Source organism: Mastigoproctus giganteus, chromosome 11 (assembly GCF_048544385.1).
Source record: "Mastigoproctus giganteus isolate SK-2022 chromosome 11, ASM4854438v1, whole genome shotgun sequence".
NCBI lineage: Eukaryota > Metazoa > Arthropoda > Arachnida > Uropygi > Thelyphonidae > Mastigoproctus > Mastigoproctus giganteus.
The window spans coordinates 133,501,635-133,525,064 of record NC_143585.1 but is presented as its reverse complement, the minus strand read 5'-3'; the positions used below and the strand labels follow the sequence as shown (position 1 = coordinate 133,525,064).

General features: G+C 38.3%; 1 protein-coding gene across 1 annotated transcript in view; it reads right to left on the bottom strand.

Annotated features, from left to right (window-relative positions):
• Positions 1-23,430, bottom strand: part of LOC150078442 (LIM domain-binding protein 2-like) — a 374,189-nt gene that overhangs the window by 154,770 nt on the left and 195,989 nt on the right. Inside the window, exons 7-8 of the mRNA XM_090384564.1 lie at positions 19,633-19,650; positions 3,880-3,969 (exon numbers count right to left, since the gene is read on the bottom strand). Of these exons, the coding sequence (XP_090240690.1) occupies positions 3,880-3,969; positions 19,633-19,650 (108 nt within the window). The remainder of the gene's footprint in view (positions 1-3,879; positions 3,970-19,632; positions 19,651-23,430) is intronic.

Sequence of the window (23,430 nt, the reverse complement as noted above, 5' to 3'; positions counted from 1 at the left end):
TACGTCTGTAGATTCATCCATTTGTAAACTGGATGAATCTACATACGTAAGTGATACGTCTTACGTAAATAAAGTGTCAGCACAGCGTAGAGATGGTGATCTAGAACCAATGTCTCTTTGCCCAAGCAGAGATACAGAGGCAGAATTCCTGGCTGAAGTATCCCAATCTAACGTTGGATTTTGTCAAATTGCTTTATACTATCTGTCAATTTTTCTGTCTTAATCTCCCCTCTTCATGTTTCTGACTGTATGACATACTTTCAATGAAGGTGTTTGAGAGCTGGTGTTCGCACTGGATCCCAGTAATTCTAATACAAAGATCCAGTAGCACCACTAGGAGGGTAACCATCAACAAGTACACATGCTCATATTGGAGATGATTGAAGAAATCCTGTTAGAGATGGAAGTACACCCCAAATATACCTATTTTCCAATATAATGTGCCTTTGCTCTTAATTTCTTCTATATGATAAGGTTGGCAGTTGCGGGCCATCTATGAAATAAGCTCTATGTTTTTTTTTTTTTTTTTTTTTCATGCCTCAATTTCACTAGTTTTGGCATTCTTACAATTTACATTTACAATTTTGGGTGGATGATCATGATATAGTGGCATTAGCTACAGTAAGTACGTGATGAGAAATATGTTCAACAACAAGTCAACAAATGAATGATTCATTGTCAAGTACACAATTTGAATTTAGCCCATTGTGTCTTTGAAAATGTCCACTTCATGAGAAAATCTGTGGAGGACTGCTGTTTGCAGCCTGAAGATTACTTGATAGGATAGTGATCATTAATGAGCGAATCATCTAACAGAATCCATTCTATATGTGGATTTAAGGTAGAAGAACACACCAAGAGATAATCGGCGACAAAGACTGATCCTGTAAGCAAGTATAGGAACTAGCATTTAGTAAAGTGAGGCTGGGAATGTCAAGTAATGATTCTACTGATTGTCCCCATTTGTCCATTTGAGATAATAACATAGGCGATGGTTCACCTGGCAGGAAACCCTCAAAAATACATCCCCGCATTCACTGTTAATGAGTGACTAAAAATGCAATTTTTTTTCTGCTTCCTAAATACAGCCAAACTTTTAGTGCAATAGTTCCCAAAGCGATTTTTTATTTTTTTTTTTTTATGGTTTTCTTTAGACATTGTTCAAGAGAACCTGTCAGGTGATCTCTCACCATCTTTGCAATTATTTGTCTTTTTTACTTGAACAGTGGTGTGTTACCAGACATGCACTGATGTTGCCTTTGCTTAGAGTTTTAATTTACTTGTTTTTCTTCTCCCACTAGTACAATTAATATCTACATAATTTACATATGAAAACTGACAATCTGTTCTTACGGAAAAATTAGTTCTCTTCTTGCCACTTTGTTTATCTCACTGTGTGTGTGTTTGTTGCCAATTGGCAAATTTCGACTGACTCAATGAATCTTCAAATAGGCCTCTAGGGTTGGGAATATTCATCATAATTCCACAATACACCAACCGATGTTATAAATAGTGTTATGTTTATTAAAATGTTGTAGATACAATGAAATAAAATAAGATAAAATAAAATAAAATTCCAATAAAAACTGACTGTACAATAATATGAATTTAAACTGCAAAGAATTATTTACAATAAAACAATGTAGATGAAACACAGAATGATAAAAGTGCTAAAATACCGTAGCTTTCAGAGGCATCCGCCTCCTTTTTCAACAGTGAGGCTTATCGTACAGCATATCCTTAAATATCAGCAGGCCCACGGTTCTCAGTACGTGGTTCCACAGGAGCATGGGCAGCACTCTCCCCATGCGCACCAGAACCAGAAATGGCTCGGGAGCATGCTAGGCAGAACCGCTCATCCTGTCCAAGAACCACTGCCTCGAAGAGATGATGAATGCGGATTCCCCTGTCTCTATTAATGGTATTGCTCTCGGAGGAACAAATCGCAAACTCTCGAGCCACTTGTGGTCCCAAAATCTATGTGCCCAGTCGACGATAACAGCTTCTCCTCGTCTGGAGAGATTTGATGGTGCTCCTCCCAAAAATGTTCTGCCACAGCAGATCTTCCATAATCCGCAGTTTTTCAAAGATCGTCTGGGGGGGAGCATTTGAACATTAAAGACAGCGGATTATGGAAGATCTGCTGTGGCAGAACATTTTTGGGAGGAGCACCATCAAATCTCCCCAGACGAAGCTGTTAGGGTCCACCTGGCACATAGATTTTGGGACCGAAACTGGCTCGAGAGCTTGCGGATTTGTTCCTCTGAGAGTAATACCATTAATAGAGACGGGAATCCACATTCATCCCCCTCTACGGGGCAGTGGTTCTTGGATGGGATGAGTGGTTCCACCTGGCAAACTCCCGAGCCATTTCCAGTGCGCATGGGGGAGAGCGCTGCCCATGCTCCTGCGGAACCATGTGTGCCAATGACTTTGGCTTTGCCAGGACTTTGGGTGTGCCAAGCCCATACTCACCAGATGTGAGCCCCAGGGGCTCACATCTGGTGAGTATGGGCTTGGCACACCCAAAGTCCTGAGCTTGATATCATCCTTCTCTTTCTTGGTGATTCCTTTCTACTCTCTCTCTCTCTCTCTCTCTCAGGGTAATTCAGAATTTTTTTGGCTGGTGCAGCATAAGCCTCAGGCTTCCTTTCACCATAATAATAATAATTCTTTTCATATCAAGTTATTTAATGTATGTGGCGCATTAAATTCAGTTCTTTAGGTTTGTGCAAATAGTAATAATTCACGATTTCAAAAATAAATAAATAAAAAGAACAAAAAACAGTAACTTTTACATGCAAACCTTTTCATCCTTTTCAGTGCATCTGCCACAGTACCCACTGAAATCAGTGCACAGCAACAAACATAATATCCATTGGTTCAGCTACACTATATGGTATGTGGATAGCCTATGTGATATGTATGAAAAAAAATATATATAACAATAATTACCAGATTTCAATTGGTCTGCTTATAATGAAATTTGGAAAGGCTTGACAAATCATTCTAAAAGAGCGAAATATAAAATTTCGTGAAAATCCATCCACTGGGAGTAAAGTTATTGTGTGCAGATGGGCAGAAAAAAAGATATAATAATTGTTGGATTTCTACTGGTCCTATTTTAATGAAATTTGGGATGGCTCAACAAATATTTTTAAAAGGCTCGAATATAAAATTTCATGAAGAACAAAAAAACTAAAAAACAACTGAGATACGTGACAATTTTCAGAGCAAATCTGACTGATGTGTAAGAACCAGTCATTAGTTAAAAGCAGTAAGAGACAAGGTGGTCATTATTGTAGAGAGGGAATTCAGATAAAATATGAATGACAGTTCAAATGGTATTGCAGTTCTCATGGGTGGAGGGTGGGGGGGGTCACTAGCTTTCAGCAGAAACAAGTGAATATGATAACTGTCCTATGCTTCTTACTTACTATACTTCTGCTCTATGGCTCCTATCAAATTGCCATAATTTGATTACATGCTTAACTTTGTATGAATTTTGTGGTGCATCATGTACTTCCAAATAGGGTTCTTTATAAAAAATCAACACCATTATTTAAATAATGATTCTGATGATAAATACAGTGAGTTGTACAGTTCTTAGACTATTACTAATGAGGAAAAAAAAAAGGAAAATAATAAAATAAATGAGCAAAATAAAAACTAAATGAGATATTCATAAATATTGAATATTTCAAACATTTCTGAAAATTATAATCTTCAAAAGATGAAGATTTTTTTCTATCACAGAGCCATAACCATTTACATCACATAAAACAGTCCGCAACTGCTGTCAGATTAAAATATGATCTCATCTCATTTTTTTTTCTAAATTATGACCAAAATCACAAAAACAAATAACAGCAAACTTACCCGGAGATAATTTAATGTTGAATTTGTTAAACCTTGCCTTGTGATATTTTTGGACAACTGTTCAACTAAAGCTGGATCTTGTTGCTGGGCCTATTTATGATTTAAAAAAAATATATTTTTTTTTATTTATTTAAATAAACAAAAAAACCCACTTTGATAAGATTTGCTAATTAAAATATTTCATAATCTGGCTAAACAACAAAAGTGTCCACACTTAGGGTATAAGCCATTTATGTTTTGTAATGTAACTATTCTTAACTTTCTTACTTTCAACCCATATTTTAGCAATTATTAAAACTGCATGTGCATACTGATTTCATGCAGACTATGAAACAGCAACTGTTTGGTTTTCAGAGTAACCTATGTCAGTATGAAATAAGAAAGCACGTAAACACATGGAGAACAAAGAACACAAAGCAAAACCACAATTGCAACCAATGCATTCTGACAACTGCAGGAGATGAATTCATACAGTGTAACAGTAGAATAATAATGAGTGAGTGAGTTGAGGTACAAACAATATTATTAATTTTATAAACAAAATAATATTATAATTATAATATTAAAATATTAATACAGTTGAAGCTCTACTATATAATGATCCCCCAGGGGAATGAAAATATTGGCCGCTATATCAATCACTCATAAAATCAGCAACAAAACAATTAAAAGCTTGACCAATTAATGTAATCTATTAATACAATATAGTATAATCTTATTTATAAAATGTTGTTGAAATAGGATTTAGGAGTATCAGCAACTACGACCATATTGCTCCGGGTATACTGTCTGTAAATTGGGTGTGTTCTGTGGTTGTTTTTTTGTGGGCCAGATGAAAAACCATGCTACCATCACCTGAGACCGACTTTATAACATGTACCACATTATCAAGGAAACAATAATAAACAATAAAATTATGGTTGTAAATTTTACATTGATTGTAGAATGCAGTAAGGTTACAAATAAATTGTAAATATCACTAAATTTCAAGACAATTGTTTCATACTTTCAAATAATCTGTCAAAACATGCTGTTTCAATGGTAGAGCACATTTTATAAGAGAATTATGAAGCTGTGTAACAGCAGTTATTTCACTTTCGAAGTTAGGTTGCGCTTGAAAAACAAATTACGTACAGGTTCTAATCCTTGATGAGCATCTTTCACTGAAACCTTATTCAACCAACACTAGGTTCCTCCTCTTCATCACTTCAAATTCCATTATGTTACAATGGTGTATATCTCTTCATGATGCACATGCTCTAATATTTCTTCACTATTATCACTGGCTGACTGGGCTAGCCGGGTGAGTAAAGTGCCTGCCTGGCAACCCAAAGATTGCGAGTTCGAATCCCGAACGGGCTTGGATCAGAGTTGTTGTTGTTGGGTTTTTTTGGCGCAAGAGCTACTTTGGCCATATTGCGCCTGTTCTTGTCGAGAGACACAGTAATGATTAATAAAAAGGGTTTATAGGAGCATAAATATATTAATCTGTTTTAGATAGTGGAAAAACTCAGGTAAATTGGAGTTGTCTCCAATCATATGTCTAATTTGAAGAGGTTCATTTAAATTTGATAGGGATCGGAATGATGTGTTTCTGGCATACTGATAGTGAGTGCACTCTATAAGGATATGTTTTACGGTTAGCGTTGAATTACAGTGGAAGCACAGTGGTGGATTATTTCCTCGCAATAAATAGTGATGTGTAAGTTGGGTATGACCTATACGTGCTCTAGCAAGCACTACCTCTTCATGTCTGTTTGAACGGAAACTAGATTTCCATAGCTGTGGATTCTGTTTTATATTTAGTAACTTGTTATTTTCCTGATTATGCCATATTTCTCGCCATTTTTCATTGCAAATGCGGCGTATGATTGATTTGTAGTCTGTGTAAGGAATCCGGATGTGGTTATTATCGGTGGGGTTTCTTGCTGCTTTATCTGCACTCTCATTTCCTGGTATTCCAGTGTGCCCTGGAATCCAACAGAATGTGACAGTCTGCCTATTGTTATGCAATTCGGATATTTGAGTTCTTATTTGATTTATTAGTGGATGTGGAGAGCGAGAACTGCCTTGGAGGGCTGTCACTGCACTCAAGGAGTCTGTATAGATAATAGTCTTCGGAGTGAAAACATGAGCAAGCAAGGTCAAACCCATCTTAATGGCATAGAGTTCTGCAGTGAAAATGCTGCATTCTTGTGGTAATGAAACAGACACTGTTGATGTTGGTAGCACCACAGCAGCTCCCACAGCTGTGTCATTTTTAGAGCCATCAGTATAAATTTGCAAAGTGTCTGCATTTGCCAAAGAGTGAGCTGCATGTAGTTTCTGAATGGTTGAATTGTTCAGGGAGTGTTTCCCCCAACGTCGGAAATAGTCATCACACGAAGGTATGCACACTTTCCATGGAGACTGTACAATTTCTCTGTCTTGATGTAAATTGTCCAACTGCATATTCCACTGCTGAATCAGTTCTCGTAGACGGATTCCTGTAGGTTTGTTTTCAAGAGGCTTATTTCTGAAAAGGTTTACCCATTGTGGATCATAGAGGTATGGCCAGATAGGATGAGATGGAAGGCTATATATTTTAACTGCATAATTGAGGAGCAGCATCTTTCTCCGAAGGTGGAGTGGAGGTTCATTGGCCTCTATATATAAGCTTTGCACCGGCGAAGTCCTGAACGCCCCAAGAGCAATCCTGAGCGCACTATGTTGTATTGTGTTGAGACAGGCTAACAGAGTCTTTCAGGCGGAGTCATAAACAGGAGCACCATAATCTAATCGAGATCTGATTAAGGCCCGGTATAGGTGGAGTAGAGTATAGCGATCAGCTCCCCATGTCATAGATGAGATGACTTTAAGTATATTCAGCTTTTTCATACAGACAGTTCGCGTTTGTAGTATGTGTTTCTGGAATGTCAGTTTAGTGTCAAGAGTTATGCCCAAGAATCGGATATTGCTGGTAATTGGTATCGGTTGTTTTTCCAGTGATAATTCAGGTTCTGGATGTAGTTGGCGTTTTTTACAAAAGTGAATGGCTGCAGTTTTGGTTGCTGATAGACGGTAACCATTACGTGAAGTCCATGACACTATTTTGTTTATTGCAAGCTGCAAATGTCGTTCAATTGAACGCATATTCTGTGAATGGCAAGATATCGCAAGATCATCAGCATAAAGATAGATTTCTACGTTACTCAAGATGTTCTGCGCTAGATTGTTTATCCTAAGAGCAAGGAGGGTAGCGCTGAGTACCGATCCCTGTGGTACACCTTCTCTTTGGATAAGAGCTTGTGAAACAGCATTACGATAACTCACTTGAAAGGTTCTAATTTTAAGGTAACTCTCTATGATCATTGGGAGTCGACCTCTGAGTCCTATAGCATATAGGTCTTGCAGAATACCATAGCGCCAGGTGGTGTCAAAGGCTTTTTCAATATCCAGGCACACCATGACAAGATGTTCTTTCCGAATAAAGGCGTTCCGTATGTTACACTCAGCTTTCACCATAAGGTCTAATGTGGATCGGTTTTTGCGAAAGCCGTATTGATTACTACTGATGACTGAGTGGGATTCTATGTACCATACAAGTCTATCGTGTACCATCTTTTCCAATGTCTTGCCCAAGCAGCTGGTAAGGGATATCGGTCTATAGTTGCAGGGATTCGTCTGATCTTTCCCAGGTTTGGGAAAAGCTAGCACTGTTGAATGACACCATGAGCGAGGATAATAGCTTTCGGAGAAGACCCGATTCAGAAAAAGCAATAGGGAATTTAGAGCCTTTTTGTCTAGGTGTTGTAACATGACGTAATAAAGACCATCAGGTCCTGATGCCCCATTTCTTGATTTGTTTAGAGCAACCTGCAGCTCCAACATTGTAAAGGGTTGATTATATGGGTGCTCTATTCTTGTACTGAAGTTTAATTTGCTTTGCTCAGTCCTTCTTTTAAGTTGCTGAAAAGATGGTTCATATGCAGCTGTATCTGAGATATTGGCAAAGTTTTCTGCTAGAGCATTAGCTATTTCAACTGGAGATGATAAATCTTGTCCATTCCATCTCAGTATTGGAGAAGATGCTGGGAGAAATCTACCATTTAGTTTTTTTATTTTATTCCAGGTTATTCTGCTGTTTGTGTTCTTTGTTATAGTAGAGGCAAACTGGATCCAAGAATCTCTTTTTGCCTTTTTCCTTACGAATCGCGCTTTTGCTTTCAGTTTTTTGAAATTTATAAGGTTCTCGGTAGTTGGGTTTTTACGAAACAGGTTCCATGCCCTGTTTTTCTCTTTTTTTGCAAGTTGGCATGCTTCACTCCACCAAATATTGGCATGTTTAAACGAACCAGTATGCATTTTTGGTATGGCCTTGGTCGCGGCATTCAGAATCTCAGATGTGATGTGCTGTGTGGCATCATCAATGGATTGGAAATTGATAATTTCATCATTGAATGAGATACTGAGAGCAAATAACTTCCAATCGGCCTTGGAAAATTTCCATTTTAAGCGGGAATTATTTACCTGAGGGATTCTAGCTATTTGGAATTCGCAAATTATTGGAAAATGGTCACTGTTTAGCGGATTGTCCAGAATTGTCCAGCGGATGAGTGGATATAATGTTGGAGAGCAGATTGTCAAGTCTATAGCTGTCGTTGTTCTAGTAGAGAAATGGATGTAGGTATCAGCACCAGTATTCAACAGTGTTAGATTGTGTTTGTCAAGCAGCGACTCCAGTACTTTACCTCGTCTGTCTGTATGTGGGGAGCCCCAGATCAGGTGGTGTGCACTGAAATCTCCAAATAAACAAAATGGAGGAGGGATCTGTAGTAGAAGTACTTCTAGGTCATTATAAGTATATTCTTTGTTTGGTGATAGGTAGATTGAAACTACTGTTAACATGATTCCTAAGGAGACACGCACTGCTACTGCTTCTAAGGAAGTTTGCAGTGGAATGTGTTTAGTAGGGACTCTTGAGTTTACTAGAATGGCCACACCTCCACGCACGGTGGTATTATTATTTCTATTATGTTGATATATAGTATAGTTCTTGATTTTTGGAATTACTTGCGGAGGTAAATTAGTTTCTTGCAAACATATGCTTACTGGACTGTACTGTTGGATTAGGTCATGGATATCATCGATATTACTACGTAGACCTCTACAGTTCCACTGTATTATGTGATCCATTATTTGATTTTGGCGGTTGTGTTTGATTCAGTCTGTTTTTTAGGTCCAGTCTGTTTTTGTCTCTCAAATTTTATTCTTTCTTTTTTCGAAAAGAGAACGCGCTGTGTCCATGTCATCATCTGCGTACAGCTCTAAGATTGGCTCATCCGGGCTGATGTTTTCATTAGTATCCATATTTGTTGTATTTTGCTGACTTTTCTGCCTTGGGACTGCTGTTTTAGTTTTTATAGTTTCTGAGGAAGACTGCAAAGCCGTTGGCGGTACTGTAATTGGTGTGTTATTGGCACTGTCATTCACATGCTGTTCCATAGTAGTTTGCTTTGATTTTGAGAGTATTTCTCTAGCCCAGTCTGCAATAGACATGGATGGGGGAACTGACACGTCAGTTTGAGTGGCTGCTGACTGATATTTCTTTGTTGCTGCTGCGTAGGTGTGTTTAGTTGTAGTAAGCATAATCTGCTTCTTTGCTTCTTGGTATGTGACTTTCCGCTCTACTTTATATTGTTGGATCTTTTTTCCTGTTTTCCACAGTTCACAGGACTTTGAGTAGGCAGGGTGTTGGCCTTGACAGTTTGAACAATGTGGTGTTTCCGCATCACATTCCGTTTGTGCGTGGGATTTTGAACCACAGTTTGGACACACAGCATCCCCTCGACAGACGGTCTGAGAGTGTCCAAACTTTTGGCACTTATAACATCTGATGGGATTAGGAATGTAGGGTCTTATACGGCAATTGAGATAGCCGGCTTTAACACTAGATGGTAAATTTGGTGTGCCAAACGTAAGGATGATGTTCCGCGTTGGAACCAGCTGGCCATCTTTTTTGATCATGATGCGCTTAGCATGTGTGACTTTTTGTTCTTTTAATTCTTCGACTAATTCGTCTTCTGTGACGTTAATCAAATCCCACTCAGTGATGACCCCTTTGGAAGCATTTAGCGTCGCATGTGGGGTAACTTGCACGGGAATACCACCAAAGGCTGAGAGGTTCAGCAGAGTCTCTGATTGCTGACGGCTCACACTTTCAATTAGTAAATCACCTGATCTAAGTCTTTTCACCATTTTAGGTGAACCTGCTGTATTTTCCAAACATTTCTGTATCAGAAACGGGGAGAGTGTACTCATGCATTTGTTTGACAAGGAGTGGAATATAAGGAAAGATGGACATTCCTTTTGCTCTGTGTCAGTCCTCAGTCTTTTCGACTGTGATGTGTCATGGTCATTATCATTTGATTTAGGACATGAGCGCCGAGGCTCAATTGGAGGGAAATTGTCAAATTCCATGTTTGCTCCTTTTCGCCCCGGGAGAGTGGCTTTCTTCTCCCAGGTTACCGGCCCCGCCACGTGGAGGCAGGAGCGGTGCCACCAGTGACCAAGCAGTTGTAAAGTTTAGTAGCTTGTTAGTAATTAATATATATACTCTGAAAAAAGAAAGGTAGTTTTCCTTTCTTGGTTCTTACTTTAACGCTTGAAGCACAGAACCACTTTAGCTAAACAAAAGAGAAAACGACACTAGAAATAAAATTGAACTTTGTCACTTAGAAATAGCACACTATATATCTCAGAGGAAATCGCTTGGCACTCGGGGCCTTGGATCAGAGTAGAAAATGCAAAAACTTTGGGAGGTGCATTATGGCCACAGAAGCCGATGCGCCAACAACTAACAAAAAAATATATATATATTATCACTGTTCTTCACAATAAATGGAGTAAGAAGCATGTGAAATTTCACATATTGCATCATTCAAGGTGGTAAAATCCACAATGTTTGAAGCAGTTGCTGATCACTCTTTCATCAACTTTATCCCATGCTGAAACACTGCCTGCAGGATGTCGATTTCGCATTGAATTTTGCTTTCAAAACATAGCACAATTTTGTATAATATGTAGCATTCTTCAGTTGTTTTTCTTAAACACTGGATTACACCTTGATCAAGTGGCTGAAGAACCGATGTCATATTTGGTGGTAGGTGCTCGACAGTGATTGCACATAAGTCATTTACTTGACAATGAGGAGTGCAGTTACCACAAAGAGCAAAATTTTTCTTTTTCTTCTCACTCATCCTGCAATCTAAGTCTCTGATCCATTCTTTAGATTTATGATGTCATCCGTGCCTTTTGGTTTGCTCAATACATAGTCGGTAATAACTTCAAACCTTTAAAGCATTGAGGTTTCTGGGCTTTCCCAATGATTAAAAGAGGAAGCTTCTTTTGCCAGACATGTTTGCTACTAGGAGAATGGTTATCCTTGTTTGGCTTTTTTTTCATTACTACATTTCTCCCATTTAAATGTAAGTGTTTTATTCGGTAGCAATTTAAAAAAAAAAAAAAAGAATCCTGTTTCATCAGCATTGAAGATGTCATTGTGGTCATAGGTCAGCAAAACATTTTTTTAAACAATTTGTCAACATCCACGGCTGCACTTTCACCACACACGTTTTTGAAAGTGAGGCCCCATTACGAGTATTAAATTTCTGGAACAAACCATCTGAACTTTTAGATTCTTCAATATCCATTCAATGCACAAATGATTCAGCCTTAACTTTTAAAAGATTACTATCTACAAGAACGTTTTTTGCATGCATCATTGTTAGCCATTACAAAAGTACCTTTCAAGATTCAGATACTTTGCCTGTCATGCTGAAATCTATCTGGTGCAGCAGATTTCTCTAAACTTTCAATATTTTTCAGATCTTTCCAAATAGTGAACAGAGTACTCTTAGGACTGCTGAATTGTTTGCCGATGTCAGTATTAGAATGCACACCATTGTGCATTCTAATACTGCTCACAAAATCCTAATTTTATCTGCGATTGGCAAAGCTATCTTGGAGCTGTACCAATAAACATGCACTCGAACTAATGAAATAAACTTCTAGCCGCTGTTCATTTGATTAAAAATCTTAAGAAATTATTTCTCATGGTCAAGGATGTAAACTCTCAATTACTTTAATATATTTGACGCATTCTGTCACCATTAAAAAAAGTAAAAATTCAGATTAATAGGTAGAAATTTATGGTTGCTATAGAGAAATCCTTTCATTTTCAATGTCGTTATAATGAATGTAAAATAGCATTAGGTTAATAAGAAATTAGTTGGGACCAATCACATAGGACGTTATGACCTGCGAGTCATTAAAAAAGAGGGTTGCTATAAAGAGCTTCGCTGTATTGACATTATATTAATATATATTAAAATATTAAACACTATAAATATTATAAACAATACATTAATATTGGAAGTGTTGATCCCATAATCTACAGCAACCTAGATTTAATAAATTCAACACAACTGTGGTGGTGGAATGGGAGTTTAATAGCACAGGGGCTGCGAAGGCCAAATTGTGCCTCATCTTTATATTAAAATGTGTAAAATTATGCATTCAAAGATTTTATTTATAATTTATTGAATAGTTGGAGAGTGTTCAGGTCCTTTCAATCTGGAAGTGATTGCATTCTAACAGAATGTGCCACAGTAAGAACACAGAGTGCTAGTACATACACTGGGGTAAAATTTGCCCTGTAATAAAATTAACATGTATCAGATAAGTATGACCTACGTATGTCCTGGCAAGTACTACTATTTCTTGTTTGAAGCTCAAGTTCCACAACTGAGATTGCTATTTAATCTGAAGAAGCTTATTATTTAGTGACAAATGGGCCTGGAGTACTGGGGTCCATAGTTTAACAGATATTTATTTAAAGTATACCCAGTAAAATAAAATAAAATAAAATAAAATAAAATAAAATAAAATATTTCCAGAAGCTTTCGGAACTCGTGTCCCTTTCTCAACTGACAGAATTTTTAAATACATTACAAGCAAACTGTGGCACGTTACTCATTCGTCATTGTTGTAGCACGGACGTGTGCTGCCTTGCGCCAGTGATCATCCATCAATAAAACGGTTGTCTCCAGGATTGGATGTATACGCATGCCTTTCTGGCGATTTAATGCCTTAGGGTTGTTCATTATGTTTAGTGACTCTAGCCATAGGCGGTGGCGAAAGTGTCGCGCGTGGTCCACTATCTCAAAGTCGCGCTTGGGGTCAAGATCGTGGTTGGTAGCCCAAAAATGTTCTGCAAGCGCGGACTGGTCAGTTTCGGCAAGCCGGATTGCTCTGTCGTGTTCCGTGAGGCGATCCTGGAGACGTCTCGATGTCTCACCTACGTAGCAACTGTTACAGGCCCTACAGGTGATACGGTACACTACATTGCTGCGTAAGACAGGTGTGACAGGGGTCTTCACACTGGAGACAAGTGAACGTAGGTTCCTACCTGGTAATTGTACACATTTTATGTTGTAACTTCTCAGGATCTTCGAGATACGTCCTGACACTCCTGGATAGTACGGAATGTAGGCGGATGATATGCCGACTTGCTTCGGAGGTCTTGGGTTGGAAATATTTTATTTTATTTTATTTTACTGGGTATACTTTAAATAAATATCTGTTAAGCTTATTATTTATTTGAGTTTTCAAGAGTTCACTGTTGTTCACAAGCTCTTTTGTTTTTTTTGTTTTTTTTTTAGGAGCATTAGCAACTAAGGCCATATTGCTCCAGGAATATGCGGTGGTCATTCCCTGACCTTTCCGCATCCTCCGTATTTGGTGGTGACAGGCTCAAACCCCGGTCTAATCAAGAAGCATGACTTTATAATCAGAATATGGCACACAGAAATGAGTTGAATCATTGTTGATAGGATGCTTTCGAGACTGGTCTGCTCTCTCACTGCCCAAAATGCCAACTTGCCCAGCACAATTTAATTGAAAGCTCAGCATCATGGAGCTACATCAAATATAATCTAATGTTATTCATAATTGGGTGAGGGATGAGAATTTATTTTGTAATAACTTTTGTAAATTTGCCTCAATGTACAGGCTGTGAACTGGGGATGTTCTGAAGGCTCCCACAGCTATCCTAAGGGCACTATGCTGGATGGTGTCCAGACGTAATAGGGAACTTTTCCTTGCGGAGTCACAGACCGGTAATTCATAATTCAAGCACGATCTTATTAAAGCTCTATAGAGATGTAGGACAGAGCTTCTATCAGCACTGCAGAACATAGTGCAGACAGCTCATAGGATGTTCAGTTTTTTAAGACAAATTGTCCAAAGATAAGCTATATGAGAAGTAAAATTAAGTTTATTGTCTAAGTATCACCCCAATAGATGGAACTTGTCGGTGGCAGGAATCGGGAATTTTTTAAATATATTTCTAGTTTGTTTTTTATAAAAATGAATTTCAGTGGATTTCTTTTCTGCTAGAGAGAAACCATTCTGTAATGCCCATGATTCTATTTTAGCTGTGGAAATTTGAAGCTGCCTTTCAATGGTGTTCATAGTTTGGGATTCACAAGAGATCATGTACGATTCTACTGTATTTGGTACTTCCCATGTCATATTTGTAATCTTATTGAAAAAAATAATGTTGCACTGAGAATGGAACCCTGCAGTACACCCTCCTCTTGTTCACATGATTGGGATAAATTGTTCATGTATCTAATCTGAAACGTTCTGTGGCATAAGTTTTGAATAAATTGGGGTGACTGTCCTATAAAGCCGAAAGAATGAAGATCTTGAAAAATGCCTTATTGCCAGGTGGTATCAAACGCTTTCTCAATATTGAGATTAATCATAACTAGATGTTGCCCCCTTACGAAGGCATTACAGATGTTTGCTTCTGCTTTTATCATCATATCTAGCATGGACAGATTCTTCCAAAATCCATACTGGTTACTGTTTAGCAAGTTGTTCATTTCTAGGAACCACGTTAGCTGCCTGTGAACCATTTTTTTCTAGAACTTTGCCTAAACAACCAGTCAGTGAATGGATGGTAGTTATGTGGAAAGGAGCGATCCTTTCCTGGCTTCGGGAAGGATAGAACATTTGAGTGACGGCAGGAGGTTGGGTAGGTATTTTCTAAGAATATTCTGTTGTAATATTTTTAATATTTTTACAATGTTCTTTTGGCTCTGTTGTCAAATTGTTTTAACATTATGTAGCAGATGCCATCAGGACCAGCAGCACTACTGGATGTTTTATTGAGTGCCCCTAAAAGTTCTGTTAATGTGAATGGCTGGAACTTGTCGGTGGCAGCAATTATTTGGAGGAACTGAAATATCTGTTTGAACAACCATGGACTGAAATTGTTGAGCAGCTCTTGCATATGTACACTTTGGCTCTGTTTTTATTATTTTTCTTCTCACCTCTGAATATGTAACTTTGTTTTCCACTTTATATTTTTGGATTATTTTTCCTTGCTTCCATAGATCGCATGTTTTTGAGAAAGCCGGGTGATTACCCTTACAGTTTGGGCAATGAGGAGTGGTAGCAGTGCATTCAGATTGATTGTGTTCCTTTGATCCACAATTAGGACATTTTGCCTCACCTCGACATGCAGTTTGGGAGTGTCCGTATTTTTGGCACTTATAGCACCTGATGGGATTTGGGATATAAGGATGGACATGGCAATGGAGATATCCTGGTTTGACAGATGTTGGTAGGATGGTTGAGCTAAAAGTAAGGATTATGCTCCTAGTTCGAACAAGAATACCATCTTTCCGAGTCATGATCCTCCATGCTTGGATGACTCTTTGTTCACTTAGCTCTTTCATGATTCCCACCTCTGATACTGTTAATAAATCCCATTCGGAAATTACTCCCTTTGAGGAGTTTGGGGTGGCGCGAAGAGTAACTTTTATTGGTTGTACACCAAAAGTGGTCAGCTTTAACAACTTGGAAGAATGCTGGGATCTCATGGTCTCTACCAGAAGAGACCCACATTGGAGTCGCCTTACTGCTTTTGGTGAACCTGAGCATTTCTGCACAAGAAATGGGGATAGTTGACTCAAAGGCTTGTCTGAGAGAGAGTGAAGTATGAGGAATGTTGGTATCTCCTCTTGAGGGTTTGTTTTCAACCTCTTGAGTTGAGAGAAGTCATTTTCGGTGTCTTTGTTAGGTAGTCTTGAGCTCGATGGCTCTAAAGGTGGAAACATATAGTTATCCATCTTTGCTCCTTTCAGTCCTGGTTCAGTGAATTTCTTCTCCGTTACCAGCCCTGCCATGAGGAGGCAGGAGCAGTGTCGCTAGAGTGACCAAGCAGAATAAAAGTTAGTAAGTTAGTTTAAAGTGAAAAAAGAAAGGTGGTTTTCCCTTTCTGAAACTTAATTTCAATTTATAAAACTAAGTTTACTATTACTTAATGAGAACATAAAAAAACTTTAACAAATGAACAAAACTGTAGCCTTGAGAAAACGCTCTAGAAATCGCTTCATCACTATAATGCTCAAGGAATCACTTGATCACTATAATGCTCGGCACCCAGGGCCGAGACTAGTGTTAAAGCAATCTGAGTAATCAGATCCACAGCAACAACTTCGATTTGGTTTTAAGAGTGATTTGCCTAGCCGGAATCTTTGAGATAATTAAAATAGCTACACCACCACGAGCAGAATCTGATGTGTTCCAATCTTATCTATAAATTGAGTAGTTTTTTATGGAAATAAAAATTTGAGAAAATTTGAGAAAAACTGCTAAAAATTTGTCATTTTTAGCAGTTTTTCAGAATGCCTGCAGTTTAGATGTTTGTTTGTTATTTGGTTTTTAGGAGCATTAGCAACTAAGGCCATATTGCTCCAGGGATATGCGGTGGTCATTCCCTGACCTTTCTGCATCCTCCATATTTGGTGGTCACGGGCTCGAATCCAAGTCTAATCAAGAAGCGTGTGCTATGCACTGCTGCTTCTGCCCACCCAGCTACAGAGGCGCCTGCAAGTTTAGAGTTTCAACAAGTAAGTCCCCTGATTGCAGTCTCTTAACTGTCTTGGGAGACCCTACAATACTTTCCAGGTGTTTTTGGATTAGAAAGGGGGATAGCTTACTGAGAGGCTCTTCTGATAGAGAGCATGGGTTTGTTAAGTGAAAGTCTTGTCTGACAAATTTGATTGGTTATTATGATGTGGTTACAAAGGAACTGGATGCAAAAAATTATTTTGATATCATATATCTGGATTTCAGGAAAGCTTTTAACACTGTTGCGCATGGAAGACTATTGTACAAATTGGAGCAGAATGGTATTAAGGGTAAGTTGCTACAAGGGATAAAAGGATGGTTAAGTGGGAGAAGACAGAGGGTGGTAATCAATGGGTGCTGCTCTTCGGGGACTAATGTTATTAGTGGAGTCCCACAGGGTTCGGTGTTGGGTCCACTGTTGTTTTACATATTTATCAATGATATTGATGAAGGTATATCAGGCTTCGTGTCGAAGTTTGGAGATGATACAAAGGTTGGCAGGGTTATTAATGACAGTGATGGCAGTGTGCTACTGCAACAGAATCTAGATAATTTGAGCAGATGGGCTAAGAAGTGGCAACTGAAGTTTAACCTTGACAAATGCGAAGTACTGCATATGGGTTGAAGTAACCCGAGAGAAAATTACCAACTGTGTGGTACTACACTTAAGGTGGTAGAAAATGAAAAAGACCAGGGAGTAATTGTGTAGTCAGATATGAAGTTTTCTGGGCAATGCAGACAGGCTGCCAGAGCAAGTCATGGGGTTTTGTCAATGATATATAGGAATTTTGCTAGCAGAGAAAAGGAGGTGATTGTCCCTCTGTATAAGGTAATGGTCACGCCACGCCTTGAGTACTGCGTACAGGTCTGGAGGCCTCATTTTAGGAAGGATGTAGATTTGCTTGAGCGTGTACAGAGAAGGGCAACAAGATTGGTGAGGGGAATGAAGGGATCCTCTTACCAAGAGAGGCTAAAGTTCTGCAAATTGCAGTGGCTGGAGACTAGGCACCTGCGCGGTGATCTGATTGAGGTGTATAAGGCCTTGAATGGGTTGAGCACACTGAATTCTGATGGGATCCTTCCACTTGTTCAGATTATGAACCTAAGGGGGCATAAATTCAAATTAAAAAAAGACAGATGTAGAATAGATGTGCAGAAATTTGCCTTTAGCCAGCGGGTGGTTAATTGCTGGAACAAACTTTCATCTGTCATTGTGCAAGTTGATAGGTTGAATAAATTTAAGGAGGAACTGGACAGGCATTTGGAGGGAATGGTGTGATTTTTTTTTTTTTTGGCTGATGCTGCGTAAGCTCATACACTTTACACTTGCTTTCTTGCATCACCTGCCACTACTACTACTAGTAGAGTGCATTATTAAAAATTTAGATAAGTCTGTCGCCAAGGAATTGGTTTTCAAACACTTTGGGTGTGACGAATCATGGTCATTTTCTATCTCTGGCTAACAGCTTGTCGGCTCTAAAGATGGAAATGTATTGCATTCCGTGTTAGCTCCTTTTAGCCCTTAGCAGATGAACTTTTCTGCCAAGGTTACCGGCCCTGCCACTTGCCTAGAGGAACCAAGCGAAATTTGTAGGAGTTAGTCTATAAATAAAATATGAAAAATAAAGAAAGGTTACTTTCCTTCCTTGCTCTCTACCAGTACTTTTGATACAAGAGCTGCTATTAAATAAAAGGATTTATTAAGGAGAGGACCATAAAGCAGAACTAGAATTCACCTTTTAGAACATCACAATGAAAGCACAGAAAAATTGCTCAATCACAATTGCTTGGCACCTGGGAGGACAGCACAAGTCATTTTATGTACCATTCTACTAGGATCTTGCTTAGTGGCTGGTAAAAGAAACAGTCCAGTCATTATGTGGAGATAACTAATCTTTTCCTGCTTATGGAAAAGAGAAGATAACTGAATGTCACCAGGAGTTAGGATAAAAATTCTTACAAAAATAATCTATTGTAGAAAGATAATAACAAGCATAATGCTGTTTTGTTTAGCTGTTTTATCAGTAAGTAGTATACCCCATCTGCACCAGTGGCAATACCGGATGGTTTATAATTTATAATAGGGATTCTTTTAACTCAGATATTGTGAAGGGCTGATTATAAGAAAGAGTGACCAGTATTAAAATTACATGCCACACCATTTCTTGCTGAGACTGATTTGTTAAAATGGAAGATCACATGACGCTTTTTCAGAAACTTTATAAGTTTTTGCTACGGCATTTCCGATTTCACTGTATGTGAAATCAGAAATGAACAGACAGGAAATCTGTATTCCATCCAACATTTGAAATCAGTTAATGAAAATAAATCATTAACTGATTTCAATTGTGCTATACAATTTAAGAAACATTTGTATAGCCCTGTCCCCTGAGGACAAGGTCATAAACCGGCCACTAATCCAATGCAGGTGGTCATAAAGCTAAGTCGCCCTTTTCATTTTCATCTATTCCAAGAATTGGGTTTTTCTGACTACTTGAGCAATTAAGAATGTTTGCATAGTTACCAAAATTTGTTCGGTATATCCATGTAGTATGCTCTTTATAACAGTGAGTGATTGTATGGGAATGCGTGTAAATTAAAATCATTATGGCTTTTTGCTCGTACTAGCTGTGATCTCGTTATTTCTGTGCTCATTATAACCAAGTCCCACTGTATTATTATTCCAAAGCAAAATTAAAAAGACTAAATATTCAGAAGTAGGCAAAATAAGCACCTCCTTATGATTTAAATATGACACATAAAAATAAGATTCATATTGAACTTTCTTACCTCCATATGGAGAGACATCTGCAAAATAACAAAACAAATCAATCAGATTATAATAAAATAACCTATTCCAAATTTTCAAAATTAAAAAAAAATCATAAAATGAACTCACTCATTAAAATGGAACAGAAAGAGGAAAGAATATAATGGTAGTATCAATAAATATGTGCAACTTTCAATACATTTGGGTCATGCTAAGTGCACTATTTACAACTAAAGATTATGTTCACTTGACCAACTCGCAATATAACTCCCTCAGAGACCCTTTATGCATTTCATGTTGACTTTTCTTGTACAAGGAAGAGCTAAAAAGCTTCATACTATTGGAAAGATAACAGCTAATGTAGAGTATGAATGATGCTTTTGCATTACTTGTACCATTTTGCATTATTATATTAATTTTTCCATATTATTTCAATTTTCCAGCAGGAGTAGGAATTCAAAGTAGTACAAGAAAGAGAGATCATAAAATAACAGGTTAGAAGTTGAAATTAACTTATTTCGTAAAGTTTGGAACATAAACACAAAAAGGAGAAAGCTAAAAAATAGCCCTAAATTAAACCATCACTGTTTAAGTGATAGTTTAATTTAGAAAATTGAGAGCTAATATGTGTCTTCACCAAAGGATACGGCAAAATAACAGTATATATGGGTTTATAATACAGTTATGAGTGTTATATAAATTTCATTAAGATCATCTTCAAATGCACTCTCATCATTTGAAAACGATATCTATATTTATAACATCATGTTACGTTTATACAGTATATAAATATATATGTGGCAGTTTTACATTTATCAGAGAAAATGTTACATTTTCCATGATATATAATTTTTTAGTGGTAATCATGTTTAACTTAAAGCATATTAATAAATTTAAATATTAGGTGTTACTACAATGATATCTAAAAATAAAATTAGTGCAGTAAACAAAAATAATGGGAAAACTAATATATATATATATATATATATATATATATATATCTGCTTTCCCATAACAGCTATCATAGCTGAGTGATCAGCTATGATATGAAAGCCTTTGAGATGTCAAGAGCAACTGCTTGTGTTTAACCGAACTTTTCCATTGAATTTGTCCATAAATGAGTAACATAAACCAGAATATCACCAGTGGATCGACACTGACGAAATCCATACTGGCGATCATTGATCAGAGGGAAGGTTTCTAAATAGTTTAAGAGTTGGCGGTGAATTGATTTCTCCATTACTTTAGAAACAGTAAACGTAATTGGATGGGAGGGATTTGTCACCCTTTTTTTTAGGAACTCTCTGGATATGAGCAAATTTCCAAGCAGAAGGAAAAACACCTTTGGAATAAGAAAGTATAAAAAGGCGGCATAGAACAGGAGTAAGTTCAGGAACATAAGTTTTGAGAACAAGTGGAGAAATACCATCAGGACCTGGAGCTTTCTTAGCATCAACATTCGTCAAAATCCTTCTAACATCCTTTTGATGGAAGACCACAGGAGGCACTGAATGGAGCGTGTTGGGAATGGTAGGAGGTGTTTTACCAAGATCATTAATACATGAGTTGGAAGAAAAATGGGATGCTAGAAGGTCAGCTTTATCCTTGGCTGAAGTGACCACAGAACCATCTGGTTTTGAGAGAGGTGGGAGCAGAGGGCAATATCTTTGGCAAGAGACCAGAATGCTCGGCTACCATTAGGGCAAGAAGCAAATTTTCTACTCTTAGTCTGTTCAAAATCTAGTTTGGACTGATTAATAACTGCTTTACAATTGTTGCAAGCTTTGGCGTAGGCAGAAAATGAAACTGAAGAGTTGGAAACAAGCCAATTACGATATGCAACATTCTTCTCTTGAATAGCCTTAGCACATTTATTGGAAAACCAAGGTTTAGATAAAGGACGAGATTTTAAAGTGGAGTGTGGAATAAAGGATTCCGTTCCTACAAAAATGATTTCACTGACACGATCTGAGCAAACATTGACATCAGAAGTTCTGAAACAGTAATCCGACCAAGGAAAAGAAATCTCGCAGGTCATCCCATTTTACATTCTTTTAATGCCAAACAATACGAGATTGGGAATAGCCATGAGATAAAGGCTCCATTGCAGAAAAGAATCACCAAGTTGTGATCTGAGGTGCTTAAAGGACCACTCACTTCGACCGTGTACTTAGAAGGGATGTTTGTGAGAAAAAGATCAAGCGTGTTGGCTGTATGGTTGGGATTGTCCGGTATTCTTGTCGGTAAATAAACAATCTGTGCAAGGTCATTAGTAATTGCAAAAGCCTCAGCACCTCGACCAGCTGGGTCGGTGACTAGAAAACAGAAGCCAGCTGGAGTTGTCAACATTAAAATCACCAAGGAAAATTACCTCACTGTTAGGAAAGTTGGACTGGATAAAGTCAAGTTGTAAAGAGAGAAAGTCAAAGAGCTCCAAATGATTAGTGGAGTTGGAAGAACAGTAGAGACAACAGATGAATTTGACACAATGAGGTAGAAAGCCAGAGAAGATTGAAAAGAGGAGATTCCAAATTACCAAGTCACTGACAGGGAATATCGGAACGGACATAAGCACAATTACCACCTTTGAGGTGGAATGAATCATACAGAGAATAGTTTGGGCAACTGAGATGAGCAGTAGTTGAAGTAACCGATAACTGAGATTCTGTCAGAAAAAGTACGTGGGGTTTGGCAGGCTGCTAGTGGAAATGGACATTGTTGAGATTAGAATTGAGACCACACATATTTGTGAAATGAACTAGAAAGTGTTAGGGAGGTTTAGATCTTTTTGCAGATAAGCTTACTCTATTAGTTTGACAATTCATGGCGTATTCAATAGTAACAAAAAGTTCGGTGGGGGGGACATGCTGTATGAAGTAATGAAATTTTTGGATATGGCGTACACATCGTAAGAATATACCCAGATCCCTGACATAACATGGCCTCGACAATGCCCCCCTGCATACACTCTACTCGGACTCCCTCCAGTCACTATCTAGCAGAGTAGAGGTAGCAAGATTATACACTAGCTGATCCGGAAGCCTCCTAAAGAGTTACCAATAGGTTCGTTCTGGTGTACTAACTAACGGCCGGCCTGCAAACACTGTTTTAGAGCTGTACCCTTGAAATGTGAGGAAGATTGGATCTTGCCATGATGTTCATCATAACCTCAAAAGTCATCAGTCATACTGCATGATGGAAGAGATGGGGAAGAGTTGACCGGAACTTAGCTATGGAGACTAAACATGGGTTCCACCACTTCAAGCCTCCAATAAGCAAAGTGGTGATATTGCACAGGTTCACGAGAGTCATCTACCACCTAGTATTGCCTGATAAAACAGAGGGGCGGCATTCCTTCAAGTGGTGTGGACGCCACACCTCGACCCCTGCTTACGTTGGTTCACACCTGGGTGGTCACCCACAATGTGCTTGTGCATGGAGGTTATACCCAGGATTACTAACAGTCAAACCATCGCGAAGGTGCAAGCACAGGATTTGGCTGTCACAGACCGTACGGACTTCGCCGAAATTGGGTTCACTAGACTTGAATGTCACCCGAATATCAGTTCCATAAACATTTTAGACTCCCAGGTAGCAAGTACAGCTTGTCTGGCATATCTGAGAGAATTTAATGCTTTGAATGGCTTGAGAAAAGTCAATGCTTATGGAATTCTTCCTCATGTTCAGACTATACAGATGAGGGGCATAAATTGAAAATGAGGAAGGATGGTTGTGTGGAAGAATTGATGTGTGGAAGTGTGTGACTTGCTAGTGCGTGACTGACCAACCCACAAATTCCAATCAGCATCTGGAAAGTT